Source organism: Zeugodacus cucurbitae, chromosome 5, assembly GCF_028554725.1.
Source record: "Zeugodacus cucurbitae isolate PBARC_wt_2022May chromosome 5, idZeuCucr1.2, whole genome shotgun sequence".
NCBI classification, from domain to species: Eukaryota; Metazoa; Arthropoda; class Insecta; order Diptera; family Tephritidae; genus Zeugodacus; species Zeugodacus cucurbitae.
In genome coordinates, this window is record NC_071670.1 from 12,279,317 (window position 1) to 12,294,610 (window position 15,294).

Consider the following 15,294-nt stretch of genomic DNA (forward strand, 5'->3'; position numbering starts at 1 on the left):
GTGTGACTCGTGCAACAACAATAAAAAAATCGCGTCACCTTATATGCATTGTATGCGACAATGGACGGAACGCGGTATGACATTTGTTGTTTTTTTTTTTCTTTTTTTATGTATGATGCTTAAAGCTACTTAAAAGTATGTTGCATGCAACACCAAACCAATAATGCCTGCATAAATTGTATATTCGCACAAACTTGAAGTGTCCATCATTCAGTCAGTGACATATCAAAGGGAAATTAAATTTGACAGACAAGCGCGCTAATTTCGCGGTTGCAATGCATAAAAGTCGCTGCCGTTAAACGCGTCAATCTGCAACGGTTCGATGAGGGCAATGCAAAGCTGCAATGAGTTCTGCTGATCTCGTGTACAAAAAAGCCTTTTGTTTTGTGGTGTTTAAATGTTTTTGTCTAAATGAAAGAATAAGTGAAATAATAAAAATAAAAAAGTGTAAAATCCTAAAGTGAAACAATGCAGTGCTAATGGAAGGGTTGAAATCACAGTTAAATCATGTTATTATTGACTTTTGGAAGTGCTGCCTTCAGCTGTGAACGATTCTGCAAGATGGGACCTTAGTAGATCCGAAAGATTAGGATTTCCTTGCAGTTTTTTTATAATCAGGGAGAATTGAGTTCCGGTTTTCAAACATTGCTTGACCTCCTAGTGTTTTTTTTGACTTGGAAAAGTCTCTCACAAAACCTTCAGCCATACGAGGTCCACTTAGAATTTATGAGGTCATCATCATCATTTGGCTCTACAACGCTCCGTGTGCATTGACCTGCTGAAAAATACGCTTCCGAGCTACGCTGTCTCTTGCGGTCTTTCTCCAGTATTGCAGTCGTTTAATTCGTCCTTCCATCTTGATCTTGGCCTTCCTCTTGCTCTGCGGATGAATGTTTTCGCGTTCAATACCTTCTTTTGTGCTCTTGAATCATTCATGTTTGTAATATGTCGTAGCCATCTTATTCGATGCGTTTTGATAAATCGCACCACGTTTTAGCCTTGAATTAGCTGGTGAATTTCGGTAATCCATTCATCAGGTCCGATTCTGACAGCGCCGAAAACTTTTCGAAGAATTTTTCCTACAGTTTTGTCTCTTCTCTTACGTTGAAAGGCAGTATTTTGTCTCAATATAGATTACGCATAAGATATATCATATTAATTGCTTTTTTGGATTTTGTTTTCAATCAATTGCATTTACTTTTCATTAAATTCAATTGTTCAATTCCATCTCTGACCCCACTTAGATATGCAGATCGAAACCTACACCTCAAAAAACTGGAATCTCAAGAGAAATTTCTAAGAGACAGACTTCACAGCCATAATAGAAATAAAAACATGGCCCCAAACATTAGTGAACACTTTAAAATTAGAGGGTCCTAATTATACAAAAAGGAGTAAAGATAGTCGACGAGCTGCACAGCAAATATAAAGACAAAAACTTTGAAAATCCATACAAAACTCAGTTTCATTTCTCAACTCAGCTAGACAGCGAGCTGACAGTTAAGAAATACACAACTTTAGCAGAAAACAAGTTCGGGTGTAACCGAACATTTTATACTCTCGCAATTTATTGATGTAATTTTATAAAGATAACACAATTCGACCCATATATTCGGTATAAACTTCAATAGAATAACGAAAATCATCATAAATAGTATATGGGGACTGAGGTAATTCCTAAACCGATTTCACTCGGTTTCACCACCAAGATACAATGTATCGAAGGCTATACGATCACTTAATTTAATATTACTTATAATTAGGTATATGGGATCTGGGGGAAGTTATGACCCGATTTTTACCATTTCAGGTACAGAGAGAAACTGTTATAAGAAAAAAATTCAGAGGGAATGAATTACATAAAAATATCTGAGGGATTTACCTATATTTTCGGTGAAAAATTACCCTTAGGCACTGAGTTCTTCATGTTCGATATCAGGGGCCTTGAAAACTTATGGTTCGATTTTGACAATTTTTCCACAAGTGATGTCACAGCTCAAATACAGTATTTTTGTAATGTTTTATTCCGCTATCTTCATTTGTTTCTAATGTATATATGTATTATAAAGTGAACGAATCAAAAGAATTCAAAATTGAGTTATATGGAAAGTAGACGTAGTTGTGAACCGATTTTGCCCAGATTTATTACAAAAAACCTATTTGGGGGTAGGGTCACGCCCACTTTTCCAAAAAAATTACATCCAAATGTGCCCCTCCCTAATGGGATCCTGTGTTCCAAATTTCATTTTCATTACTTTATTTATGGCTTAGTTATGACACTGTATAGGTTTTCGGTTTCCGCCATTTTGTGGGCGTGGCAGTGGACCGATTTTGCCCATTTTCGTAAGCAACCTCCTCAATGTGCCAAGGAACATATGTTCCAAGTTTTATTAAGACATCTCAATTTTTACTCAAGTTATCGCTTGCACGGACAGACAGACAGAAATCAGGATTCCAAATCCACTCGTCATCCTGATCATTTATGTATATATAACCCCATATCTAACTCTTACATTTCTTGGTGACACTAACAACCGTTATGTGAACAAAACTATTATACTCTGTGCAACAGGTTGCGAGAGTATAAAAAAAGTTTGGATCAATCTAAAGATAATAAATAATACTTGAGCGTGTAGAAGAAAAACATAAATAGTTTCCAGAACGATATTGTAGAAGATTTCGAAAACCTTACTTCCCTAAAAGCATTGTTAAAGTATACAGTCAGATCAATGTATGCCTCCTTTGAGCATTTTCATCTAGCTGACATGTTAGACTGCTCAAACTAGAGATATTACATTAGGTAGGCAATCGAAAGTTTCAGCGGTCTCAGGTTGAAAAACTTGATAGTTGAGTGGACCAGTAGTCGAAGTTTAAGACTTGGGCCCAATGAGATACGATTGTAAAAAAAAAACCTTCCTTCTTTTTTGTAGTCTTTCTTAGTCAAAGGTATGTACTTCAAGGTCTTAATGTCTTCAAAGGACAATAGCAATGATTTTCATTAGTTGCTCTGACGAATTAGACTGTTCAACCACGTTACCTCACCAATGGCTTTGAAATGTACTTCATTTCTTCCTTCTTTTAAGTGATCTGGTTCCATTAAGTGGATCTACAGTTCCATTTCGTAGTCCATTTTTTATTTCTTTCTTGAATCCATTTCTTTTAGAATCCAGTTTTGTGAGCGAATTTAGCATCTATAGACTTTCTAAAGGGCGAAAACGAACATCTAGGGCTTGTACGCGATAGGACTGTGGACTCCAATGAGACTTCCTTTGAGCTTTATAAAATCAGGCCATCGATATAATCGAAAATGTATCACCAAATGGACCGGGTTCTTGTTCGGTTTCAAAGCAAATTATTTGAAGAGTGGAACTGAACTCAAGCATGCATTTTGTGTCAAACATCTTCAATTTTATGATATCTGAATGTGACCTTGAAGTGTTTACAAGTTCCTTTAAGTCTGTCTTCCACATCGAACTCATTTTCACACTTCCACGGGGTATTGGCAACTGTCATCGGTTTTGTTATGAAAATCACTGTACAGTGCCGCCAACAGCTGTGTTCCTTCACTTTTTAAGAGGCACTTCTCGCAACTTTACATATTTAATTACTATTCTAGCTACCTTCGTAGCCACTACACTTAATATGCATATTGTCATAACTGCTTATTTGGCTTAATTATGCCGTGGTAATAAGAATAATAAACGAAGCGTAGCGCAACAAGAGCGAGATTTCTGTCAAGTGCTTAGCCAGCTTAATTGAAAATAGAGTTTATTTTCCTTGTCATCCTAATTTTTTAAACACCACAAGGAGCAGCGTAAGCGTGTTACTAAATTTGTTAAGCGATAAAAGTGACGTTTACTATGATACGATGTACGCTCATTTGAAGCGCACAAGCAAACAGGTAGCTTAAAAACCACAAAGTCAGCATAATAAATGTGTAGCTCAAGTAACTTATTTTGCATAGCTGAGCGTTTAAATTGTACGCCAAAAAGTAAATGTGTATGTATGTATGTAGTAGCAATAACAACAATGAGTTGGTAGTCAATCAGGCGCTAAGTAATGAGCAAGTGTACCTGTGGGTAAAGCAAGCCGATTTGGCGAGACATTCGGTATTCGGGTACAGGGTGAGAAGATGGTAGCAAAGCTCCATAAGCGACTATATAGGGTGATCAAGGTTATAACTGTTCTGTAGGCACACTTTTGTTGGTGTAGCAACAGTGGCAATTGTAGCCATGTCTCGCTGAATCAATAGCTTCTAGTTACTTTAGGATAAGACTCGTTTGGATTCCAGGTCATAGCGATATCATTGGGAACTGCAGAGCTGATGAGCTTGCGCGAAAACGCACCCAAGCCGGAATCTCATCATATTGGGAACAAGTTTTGACCCACTATCCTCCTGTATCTCCACGTTGGTTCTATGACCTACTCAAATGAATACGGTAATCGTTGGTCAAGGACGAGTACCCGTGCGAATTCGAAATCATTCTAGCCTAAGATCGCGGATTGCAGGAGGTCTACTGAGCTGTTTGCTCTTAGAAAGGTTCAGCTCGCCGTAATAGTAAGAGTCTATAACGGGCACTGCCTGATGGGGCTACATGTCGTGAGGATAAATATCCTGTCGGATGCAAAGTGCCAAAGTTCCATTGAAGATGTTTGGATTCAGACATCGAGACACTTTCTCCTTCATTGTCCATCTTTCGCTAGACTGTGGTTGAAACATCTTGACAGCAGGAACTTCGGAGCACCAGTTGAACTGTGCTGAATACAAATGCGTTGCCTCAACAAATTCGTAATAGGATCAACACGCGGTGTCGTCACTAGAGGTAATTGAGAATCCACTTTGATGAGTTTGCGGCATCAGGACTGGCGACTCTGGCTCTTCCAAAGGGATCTCCTGTTGCATAGATATCTACCCTTTAAGCTAACCTAACCTAACAACGATAAGATAGAAAACCGTATCCATTGCGCTTTCGCCGGCAAGATGAACTCGAAAAAGATTGTAAGTACTTTCATAGCCTTCGTAAGTATTACAGCCTCAGAAATATTCAGGCGCAGCATTTTCGGGTACTTGCAGTTATTTTTCCTTAAATAGGAACCTTTTTCTACTTACCCCTCGAGGGATTTTCGAATTTTCGGCGCGAAGATCAGGGAAATCTTTCTAGAACTAGATTGACTAGATTATATCATCGGATTTGCAGACAACGATTTCTCGAGTACAGTTTTGAGATCAATTCTGCCGATTTCATTAACTATTTTGGTCAAGATGTTATATATCAATCGATAACAATATAGACTAGAGACCATCTAGACCTTAGTTCAAAGTTATTTTTCGGTGACATTGCACTCACCCCTCCTGTATATTTATAGTTACGCATACCGTATGCAAAATGCTTGTCATCTTTTCACCACAACAACATATAACGACAAGCCGACAACAACAATTCTCGCGTCACACACATCACCACTACCGCCGTCATCGTCAACGCCGCACAGACAACAGCGTAATCAACAATATAAGCGGTCAACAGTAATGTGTTTGTTATTGTAAGCGCTTAACTCTTATTGTTGTTGTTGTACAGTGAGTTAACTGCCCTCGTAGCCGCGTCCGGCAGTTGTTGTTGCTTTGTAATTAGCGTACGAATGTATTAATCTGATTTCAATTTCAGTCAATTCCCAGTTGACGACGCGCGTCGGCGCTTCTTCATTCCAACTGTCTGTTCAGATTTAGTATATTTTTGTTTATTTTTGCTGTTGTTGTTGCTTTGAGTGTTTCGCTTGCATTCGTTAATTTGCCGCTTTTGTTGTAGTTGTTTTTCTTAATTTAATGCGCCAAGTGTTTTGAATTATATATTCATTGTCACCACAGTTTGAGTTGAGGTGTTAGCCCTTTGCGACTCGCTGACACTGCCGCATAGGCAACTCTGTCACAGCTGTTTTTTTTTCATGCTTATATTTTTCTTTCTCTGTTTTGGTGTTTATTTTATTGTTTAGCTTATGACTTCCGTTTGAATTTTCGTTGATTTTTCGTTAATTTATTATCTTTGAAATTAAGGTTTTTCTCTCCACGCTTTGCTTTTATAATTTAAGTAATTTTCATATTATTTGCTCATATTCATTTTCATTGTTTATCTTTCGTTATTAATTTGTTTAATCAGTGTGTGAAAAAAATGTATGTGGACTAGGGCTCTTAAAATTATTCGATTAACCTGAAAACCGATTATTCGAATATCCGGTTTGTAACCGTTCGTACGAATATTAACCGGTTAGCACTATTCGGTTAGTCGCAATGTTCCGACTATTCGAATAGTCGTTCTACTGCGGTTATTCGAATAGTTATACTGTCACTATTCGAATAAATGAAAATTGTTTGCAGTCTAAAAGCCTTTGATTTTCCAGATATATGTCCGTATTTTCCAGATATATGCAATGTGCGGTATAAATCGGTTGAGAAGTGTTCGGGCAGAAGGGCACGAGCAAAACCGACCACTGACCGACCCAAAAAAAAAAACCGAATTTTCACAGAAAACCGACTACCCACTCGTCGAAGTTTTGCCCCAAAATGCCCCAAAGCCCCACCCACCGACCGCCCACACTGCCACGAGTGTGTCCCAAAAAAAAACCGGTTCCAAAAAGTAGACGGTTACTACAGTACTAGGCATATGCCGCAAAAAACCGAAAAAATTCGGCAGCAAGTGGGTAGGGGTATAGAATAGCGAACTCAAGAAACATACCACGCAGTGTTGTATCAGTCATATTTTAGTTTTGCATGTGAAACAACAACAGTTTTGGTATGACAGTCATAAAAAATAGCGAGTTTTTTGTTAGTTTTAATGTTTCACTTTTTTCAATAAAAATAAGAAAATTAATGAACTTGCACTATTCGAATAGTCGACAACGAACGGTTAACCGAATAGTCGAAAATGAGCGGTTAATCGAATAGTCGATGACTGACGACTATCCGAATAGTGCAAATCGAATATTATTATTCGAATAATGCCCTATTCGGTTAATTCGGTTAGTCGATTAGTCGAATACCAAGAGCTCTAATGTGGACACCACTGTCGCATATGTATATATATAAATATGTAAATATGTATGTTTGTATGTAGATTTCCTGTACTCGTTTCGTGCAAATGATTACTTGCAATCATTTTTGGTGATTGTCTGAAATGCTTTAAATTTTTTATAGTGACATTCAAAATCTGTGTACGCAAAATAAAATTCAGTGCAAATTAAATTGTACTTAGCGCATATTTGGCGGTCTGAGTCATGTAGAAATAGGTTGGATTATTCAAAATTTTATATATTTTTCACGGTCTGTGTCACTTGGTTATTTAAATATGAGAATTAATACCAATTATGTGACTCATATGCAAAATTTGTATACAGTTTGTAAGCCTGACCTCAAACTTTTTAGAAGATTATAAATACAGTCGTCTTTTATGAAAAAAAGTATTAATTGATCGATATATACTATATATACTAGAAATAAAACGAAACACTTTTGGTTAAATATTCGTTTATAAGTATTTAGTCGTTATCGAAATTAGATTACATTAAAAACCTTCGACGGTGAAGACGTATTTTTGATACTTAAATAGAAAAAATATTAAACATATTAGTTATCGTCTTCAATTTTGTTTCAAAACAGCCCTTTTCCGGAAGAAGACCCAATCAAATCGAAAGACTAAGTATAATTAAATTTCGGGCTATTCTTAATCCAACTGATCAGTGATAAAGCGGGATCTCTTACATTGAAAGCGGCGGAGAATATGTTTTCTTCACCAATCATTGATAATAAACGGTCTGACGAAACTCTCTTTGGAGTGACATAAGCAGCTTTTAGTAATACAGGGTTTTTTTTTTTTTGAAGTTATACTTCTTATACGACTTCGGAAAAGGTTGTGATAATTGTTTAACGCTTCAGTGGAGAGGGAATAGCGTTGAACAATTAACGCGAGAGAGAGAGAGAGTGAATGAGAGTAAAGCAGAGAATTTAAAGCACTTGCCATGCTTATGCTATTTGAACAATTCTTGTTTTTGTAGAACAATGTTTAAAATTTTGGTTGGTCACATATTCACATGTGTACGCACATGTAGGATTGTATGCTTGTGCATTATTTGTTTTTCTTTCGTTTCTGTTTCATTTCTGTGAATTCTCAGCTATTTTGTGTGACTTTTGGTTGAAATACTCTGCGTTACTTTCATTTACTTTATTTGCAAATCGAAAATATTAGCACCCGCGAGAGGAGGTATATCGTCAGCGTTAGGTTTATAAACTTAATTTCTAATTTTGTCTTGTGGCATATTAAAAATGATGTATCTTCGATGATCGCTCGGTTACAACGTATAAAACGACTTCTGAGTGGTGATTTTAATGAATAAATTCCAAGGTTTTATACAAATAATTATATATAATAATGCAGTCAATAAGCGCAGTAGGGCAATTCACAATCTGGTGCAAATGGTCTTGCATATTTGCAATTGCAAATTCGCTGTATATTTTGTTAGTGTAAAAGCAACAATATGCCTCGCTCGCTTGCACATTATTTTTCTTTCGTTTCTGCGAATTCTCAACTATTTTGTGTGACTTTTGGTTGAAATACTCTGCGTTGGCCGTTGAAAGATTAAGACTTCACAGGATCATTTCTGTAGACAGTGTTTATTTACTAATTAATTCGTGTTCAGGTGTAAGACATTTCATATCGTTTTTTAGTTATCATAATCCAATTGTAAATATTATAGATATCAATCCGTCAGAACCCAGAAATGATAATTGATTTGGACTTTGCTTTATAAAATGTGCATAATAAATTTATAAAATGTGAATTTAAGAAAATATTTAGAATAATATATATATTTAGAATAATAGAATATTTGTATCCTTTCCCTCTAGCTAGTTTTCTTTCATACAAAATGATGTGCATTTCTTGGAATATCACTAAGAAGTATAACTTCTTTCGCGCGTAGGGGCTCCACGCACCAATTTTTTTTTAAAGGACGCTACAAATGTAAACCGATCGGGACAGCAAACGACGCCATATTTTTTCTCGCTCTTTTGACATTTCTCTTCAGTAAGGTTTGCCATTTCATCATGGAAAATCTCTCACAGTCTCTCACACTGGCTGAATGGCTTCGATATGGACATGGACAGATCGTGCGATTTGACGCCGTGTAGCTACGTCAAATCTATGGTCCATGCCAACAAGCCAGCGACGATTGATGAACTTCGTACGAATATCGAAAGTGAAATTGCAGCAGTATCGGCCAATTTAAGCTTGAAAACCGTCGAAAATTTGGTTCACCGTCTGAACTTCTGCAAGCGTGCCCGTGGTGGTCATGCAAAAGAAATCGAGTTTCATACACATGGAATGTACTTTCACAGGAATAAATAATTTCATTTATACCCAAATTCATAAATACCAATTTTGTTTTAATATAAAAAAGCTTTGGTAGCGCTCTTTTTGAAAACCCCTATAAATATGCTTAATCGTAGATCGAAAGATATCGTGGAGGAATATATATCGCAATATATATATTATAACTTATTATAATTTGCACTCTTCTTTTCAGCTGTAAATTTGAAAGGTGAACTCTTCTGATAGTTACATAATGTTTAAAAAATTACATTTCCATGGAGTTATTGAACTGTATAATTTTTTATGTTTGTCATCAAACTTTTTTCGATATTAATGTTGACATTGACAAATTTTACTGTTGTTTTTTTTTTTCAGTTTATAAACTTTCAACGAAACTCTCAAGAACTGTCTACCAGCAACTAAGTTTACTTTAATAAGAAATAATTAGAAATAAATAAATTTTGCTTAGTTAACAACGTAAAAATACATTAAGATAGCAATTAAATAGCATTAATAAAATATAAATATTTTTAAACAATAAATAATTTTATCAATAACCAATAAAATAAATAATAATAACTAATATTGAATATATTGTTGGTGATTTATTAAAAATAATTATTAATAGTTTAAATAATAATATATATAATTTTAATTTCATCGATTTATAATTTTCCAAAAAAAAAAATATTGGGTTCTAAAAAATACTATTTAAATAATTAAAATTATTATTTTTTTAAATTGAAGTTAGAAATACAGGTAATTCTTAAAAGTAAACAGTTAATTTACAATTTGTTAAGAACAAGTGTATATTCTTTCACAAAGCGGAAAAAAATTAGGAAAAATATGTATTTATTTAATGAAATAAACTTTATTAGATGTACCGTTATATGATAAATTTAATTAAATTCATCTAAAAATAAATTAATTAAATTAAAAATCTTATAATTAACATTTAATTATTTTTAATAATATTAATACTTTAAATAATAATAAGAATGAGAAAGTGTTTTGACAGGGGAACATATCTCTCTCATATTTCTCTTGTCAAAACAATTTCTTGACATACTGTATATTAAATTGTTTTACGAATATAAATATAAAAAATGAATAGAATTATTAAAAACATTGATAACAACAACTAGCAACATAGTTTGTACATATCAAATATTAAATATTTAGAAAATAACAAACGAAAATGGTTTATAAGTAAAAAGAATGATTATAAGAAAAGAAAAGAATATTTGTACCACATATATAAATAATTTATTTCTGATGTTAATATCAAAATGAGTATAGCAAAAAATATTTTCAATTAAAAAAAATGTGATAAACAAGGAAATAATATATTTAAACATAAGACCTAGACTACATAAATTATTAAAAAAATATTAAAAAAAAATTTGCTACTTTAAAAAAATATTGAAATAATAATAAAATAATTTTGAGTTGTCAAAATATATATTTTTTTACAAATACCCCAGTCAAATAATTATGTATGCATTTCTGCTTTTGTTTATATTTCTTATTCACTGTTATTTTTTGGATTTCGGTAAATGTGGAATAAAAGGTTTATATGTTACCGTTACTATGCAACGCAAATTGTTTCATACTTTTCTCGTTCGTTGTACAGTTACATTAAGAATGTGCTTGTGAATTGGGTATTGCATAGTAAATATTTATATGTGCAAAATCAGTTTAGCGGATCTTTCTTACTGATAGTGTCGCAGCAAAAACTTTTTTTGTTAAAATTTGTTTTCAAAATTATTGTAGGTGCATTAACTTAATGAATTATTAAAAATTTGATTACATTTATTTAACTTTAAGCCTAAAATGCCTCGTGATACTAGTTTATCAGCCGAGCAACAAGTAATAATCATAGGAATGCATGGAAGCGGTTCCAAAATGGCTCTAGACCAAAGCGACATCGGAAGTGTATCTCAAAATTTCTTAAAAACCCCACTAATAATGGTATAGTGCGACGCAGCGGACGAAAAAAAACAATGGTGAGCGGTGCGAAAGGATGATTCGACGGCTAGTAGTTGCGGACTTGATAAGCAGCGATCAAATATGGACCTAGTTAAGACAAAAAATCACAATAAATATAATATTTCCAATTCCATAAAAATCAGTTTCTGAACACACACCTCCATGGCACCTAAACCAACGCTAAAGAAAGACACAATAAAGCACATTTGAGGTTTGCAAATAAATACCAATTCTGTGCCGATGAGTGATAGAATACAGTCTTTAGTGACGAAAAAAAATTAAATTTGGTCGGCCCAGGTCATTGCAAGAAATATTGGAGAGATTCGCACCAGGAACGACGTACAAGCGATATTTTGGAAGTGGTACCTTGATTTCATGGGCTGCATTTTGCTGCTGTGGAAAGCTATCTACATGTTTCATATTCACTCAAATGAATGCTAATATCAATGTAGATCTTTTGGACAGCGAGTTAATAAAATTTGCTGGCAATATTAATGGCATATAACTGGACATATCGAAAGAATAACGCTTCAATCCACACGAAGAACATCTTTAACGACCGGAAAATTCCGGTATTACAATGTGCACAATTGAGTTCGAACCTAAATCCTATTGAGGATCTCTGGGGGAACCTCTCTGCTCCTGTTTTCCAAAACGGAAAGCAGTTTGAGAAGGTTCGTCACCTTAAATTAGCCATAAAACAAGAATTTGCCAATATTTACATAACTATTTTACAATCAGTAGTTAATTTTCTGATTCAGCGGCTTAATTTAGTTTCAAAATATAAAGACAATTCTACTGACTATTTTAATAAACATGTCCTTCAGTTAAACTCAAATGTATAGACTTTACTGGTGAAAATAGTAAAATGCACATATAAATATTTACTATCAGCCTAACCTTCAATTCTGTTCTATAGTTTAAAAAATATTTTGAAATTTGTTCATTTTTTGTTTTTTATATCGTATACATTAATAATAACAAACTTTCATACTCAGAAATATTTTGCAATTTTATAATCTTTAATTTTTTTTCCCAAAAATTCATGCACATATAATTATTTGACTAATTAGGTTATAAACTTCACCTAACCATGATAAATTGTACTTTTTTTACTTTTTATTTTTTTATACATAAAAATAATATATATATATATATTTTTTTAATTAGTAGTTAATTTCATAACAATCATACATAAAATGTACGAAAATATTTAAAATTTAAATTTATATAATTATTTTGTAGCTTTAGGTTTAATATATAGCAAATAATGAAAAAAATATTAAAATATAATAGTTAATTTTATAATAATAATAAGACGAAATAATTAAATATTAATAAATAAAAATAATAAAAAAAAAATTAGAAAAAAAGTCTATTTATTGAAGATGTAACAATTGGTTTGTATGAAATAAGCGAAATATCTTTTGATATCCATAATTATTTATTTTTTTAATTGTTATTTATTTTTATTGTATTTTATTTTCATTTATTTTAATTTGTTTTTATTTTGTTTTTTTTTCGTTTTGGTAAAAATTCCAAAGTTATTACTAAGCTATTTTTGGAATTTGGAAAAATTCGTAGCAATAATATAATAACCTATACCTAATGATTTTCCCCAGCAGCATATCTCCTCGGCATATAATGAATCTTACTGAGTAAAGAATAAACCAAACAGTAGTAGGCAGCACTATTGCAAAGGAATGCTACTTGGAACGAAGTAAAAACTAAATAATACGCTCACTCATCAAAGTTTCTAAGAAAAGCTACCAATATACACATACGGAGATTCAGAAAGTATGCCAGATCAATATTAAAAAGTAGTACAATGTATTAGGTACACTTAGTAATATCAGTAAAAAGTGAAGCAGTCTATTCAAGTACAAATATATAATCCAAAAATATCCAATTAGTTTCATTTAATACTTTTCTTTACTCTTTAATAACTCGAGATACACTAAACAAGTCAGTTCAAAATGGCAAGAAATAATTATTATTAGGATATATTCGAATAGGAATGAGGCGGCTCAACTCATCTTCAACCTAGCCTCTCAAATCGCTATATTAATCTATCGTCATCAAGTTCATAAAACAACTAATTTTCAACTGTAATTCTCAACAGACTTATGAAAGTAAAAATGTAATAGAGTTGGAAAACTTTTGAAGAAATCTTTATAATTTAGAACAGAGATGATTTTTGCCTTTATTGGCATGCACTATAATTGATATACTCATATCAATCATCACAAATCGCTACTCACCCTGTGCATGCAACAAATGATGCGGCGCATGGCCGTGCGATGAATGATGTGACTGCAGTTGCAACCGGTGATGATGATGATGATTGTGATGTTGTTGCAGTGCATGCAAATTGGTAGTATGTTGGGCAGCAGCGCCGCCACCGCCCAAATTATGTGGCAAAAAGGCAGCTGCAACCGCGGCATGTGCATTGAAGTAGGCCATGCGGGAGGCAGCAGCAGCAGCCATTGTCATGTGGTGGTGATGATGTTGTTGCTGCTGCTGCTGTTGTTGATGTGCAGCATGTTGTTGTTGCTGTTCGGCGGCAGCTGCACTAAACGAGGCTGCTGCAATACTGCCACTTGCTGTCGCAGTGACCACGGACGCCGACAGTGCGGGCACACTCGAGCCCACAGTTGCGGTTGTGCTTAATGAAGTGGTTGCACTGCTGCTGCTGCTACTGGCCGTCGGCGCTGCTTGTTTGGGTGATGGTGTACGTACTGATATAACTGTAGGTGACGGCGGTGTGCCGTCAGTAGTCGCATGTTCTTTTTTATTTGCAGTTGGCGTGTGCGTGTCTTTGAGCTCGCTGCCGCTTTCGCTGGGTTCGTGTGTTTTTGCTGCTGCTGCAGCTGAATTGCTCAAGCCGAGCAGCTCTTGTATGGCGAATGGTGAACGTTGCGGCATATTTTTTGTTCTACTTTTGTGTTTTTTTTTTAGTTTGCAATTTTAATTAGCTGTGTGAGCCATTTTAAACCAGTGTTAATTGTTTTTACTCTCATTTTGGTCTAGTTAATCATTATAATTATTTGTTTGTTGTATTTAATGTTCACTTTATAAAATAAATTGTTTATTTCCATTCCACTATTAATCAGCTAAAGCGACTAATTATAAACGATGTGAGCTTATTAAATGTGCCTTAATTGTGTTGTAGATCCCTTAAACTGAACTTTGCTCTATTTTTTCTTTCCCAAGGATATTATAATGCGAACTTATTATCTAAATAACCCAGAAGCCATTCTATGGTAAATTGAGGAATGATGATGTGAATCTTTAATACATCAATTAAGCGGTAAGATCAGATCTGTAACTTTTACTTCTAACCCAAGGACAGTAGTTATAAATATCAGATAGATATAAAAGGACAGCATCACAACAAATTTCTCAGGAAACGAATAAACAAGGTCTTCCAAAAAACTAACATGACTGCAACTAGTCTATAATAATTAAAGCTTTTAGTATAGTCCGCAATTTCCTTAACCTCCGAAGAAAACTTGCTGCGCTCCTCGCTTCTTGATCCGTAAGACTTACCCGAGTCTTCTATCAAAAGGAGTTCACAAATTCTGGTGAACTGGCCTAACGATGTTCTGTCAAGAAGAACTTTATACGAAGATCTTCATTCTTAAGAAGACGTGAACCCTGTGTGTAGGGTTTAGGAGAAAGTTCGTTCGTTCTTGTGATTGTTGTTGTTGTAGAGGTTACTCAGGTCTGCCTGATACGACAAGCCTAGCCTAATTGTCATCGAAGTCATCTAACGGGAGTCCCAGGAAACGAGCTATTTCGATGGGACGGACTAAAGGGAAAGAGGTGTTAGATGAGTATGGTTAAGGGGGCATGCAAAGAGGTGGTTAGTGTGATGCGGGGTCTCTTTGCATGTAGAACATATGTGGAGTATGTCAGGGTATAGTCTGTTCGTTCTTCTTAACAG

General features: G+C 34.3%; 1 protein-coding gene across 1 annotated transcript in view; it reads right to left on the minus strand.

Moving 5' to 3' along the window:
• The window catches only part of LOC105219255 (diencephalon/mesencephalon homeobox protein 1-A), a 207,364-nt gene extending 193,076 nt beyond the window's left edge, over window positions 1-14,288 (minus strand). The window contains exon 1 of the mRNA XM_054230992.1: window positions 13,610-14,288. Coding sequence (XP_054086967.1) covers window positions 13,610-14,273 — 664 coding nt within the window. The 5' untranslated portion in view covers window positions 14,274-14,288. The remainder of the gene's footprint in view (window positions 1-13,609) is intronic.
• Window positions 14,289-15,294: the final 1,006 nt, after the last annotated feature.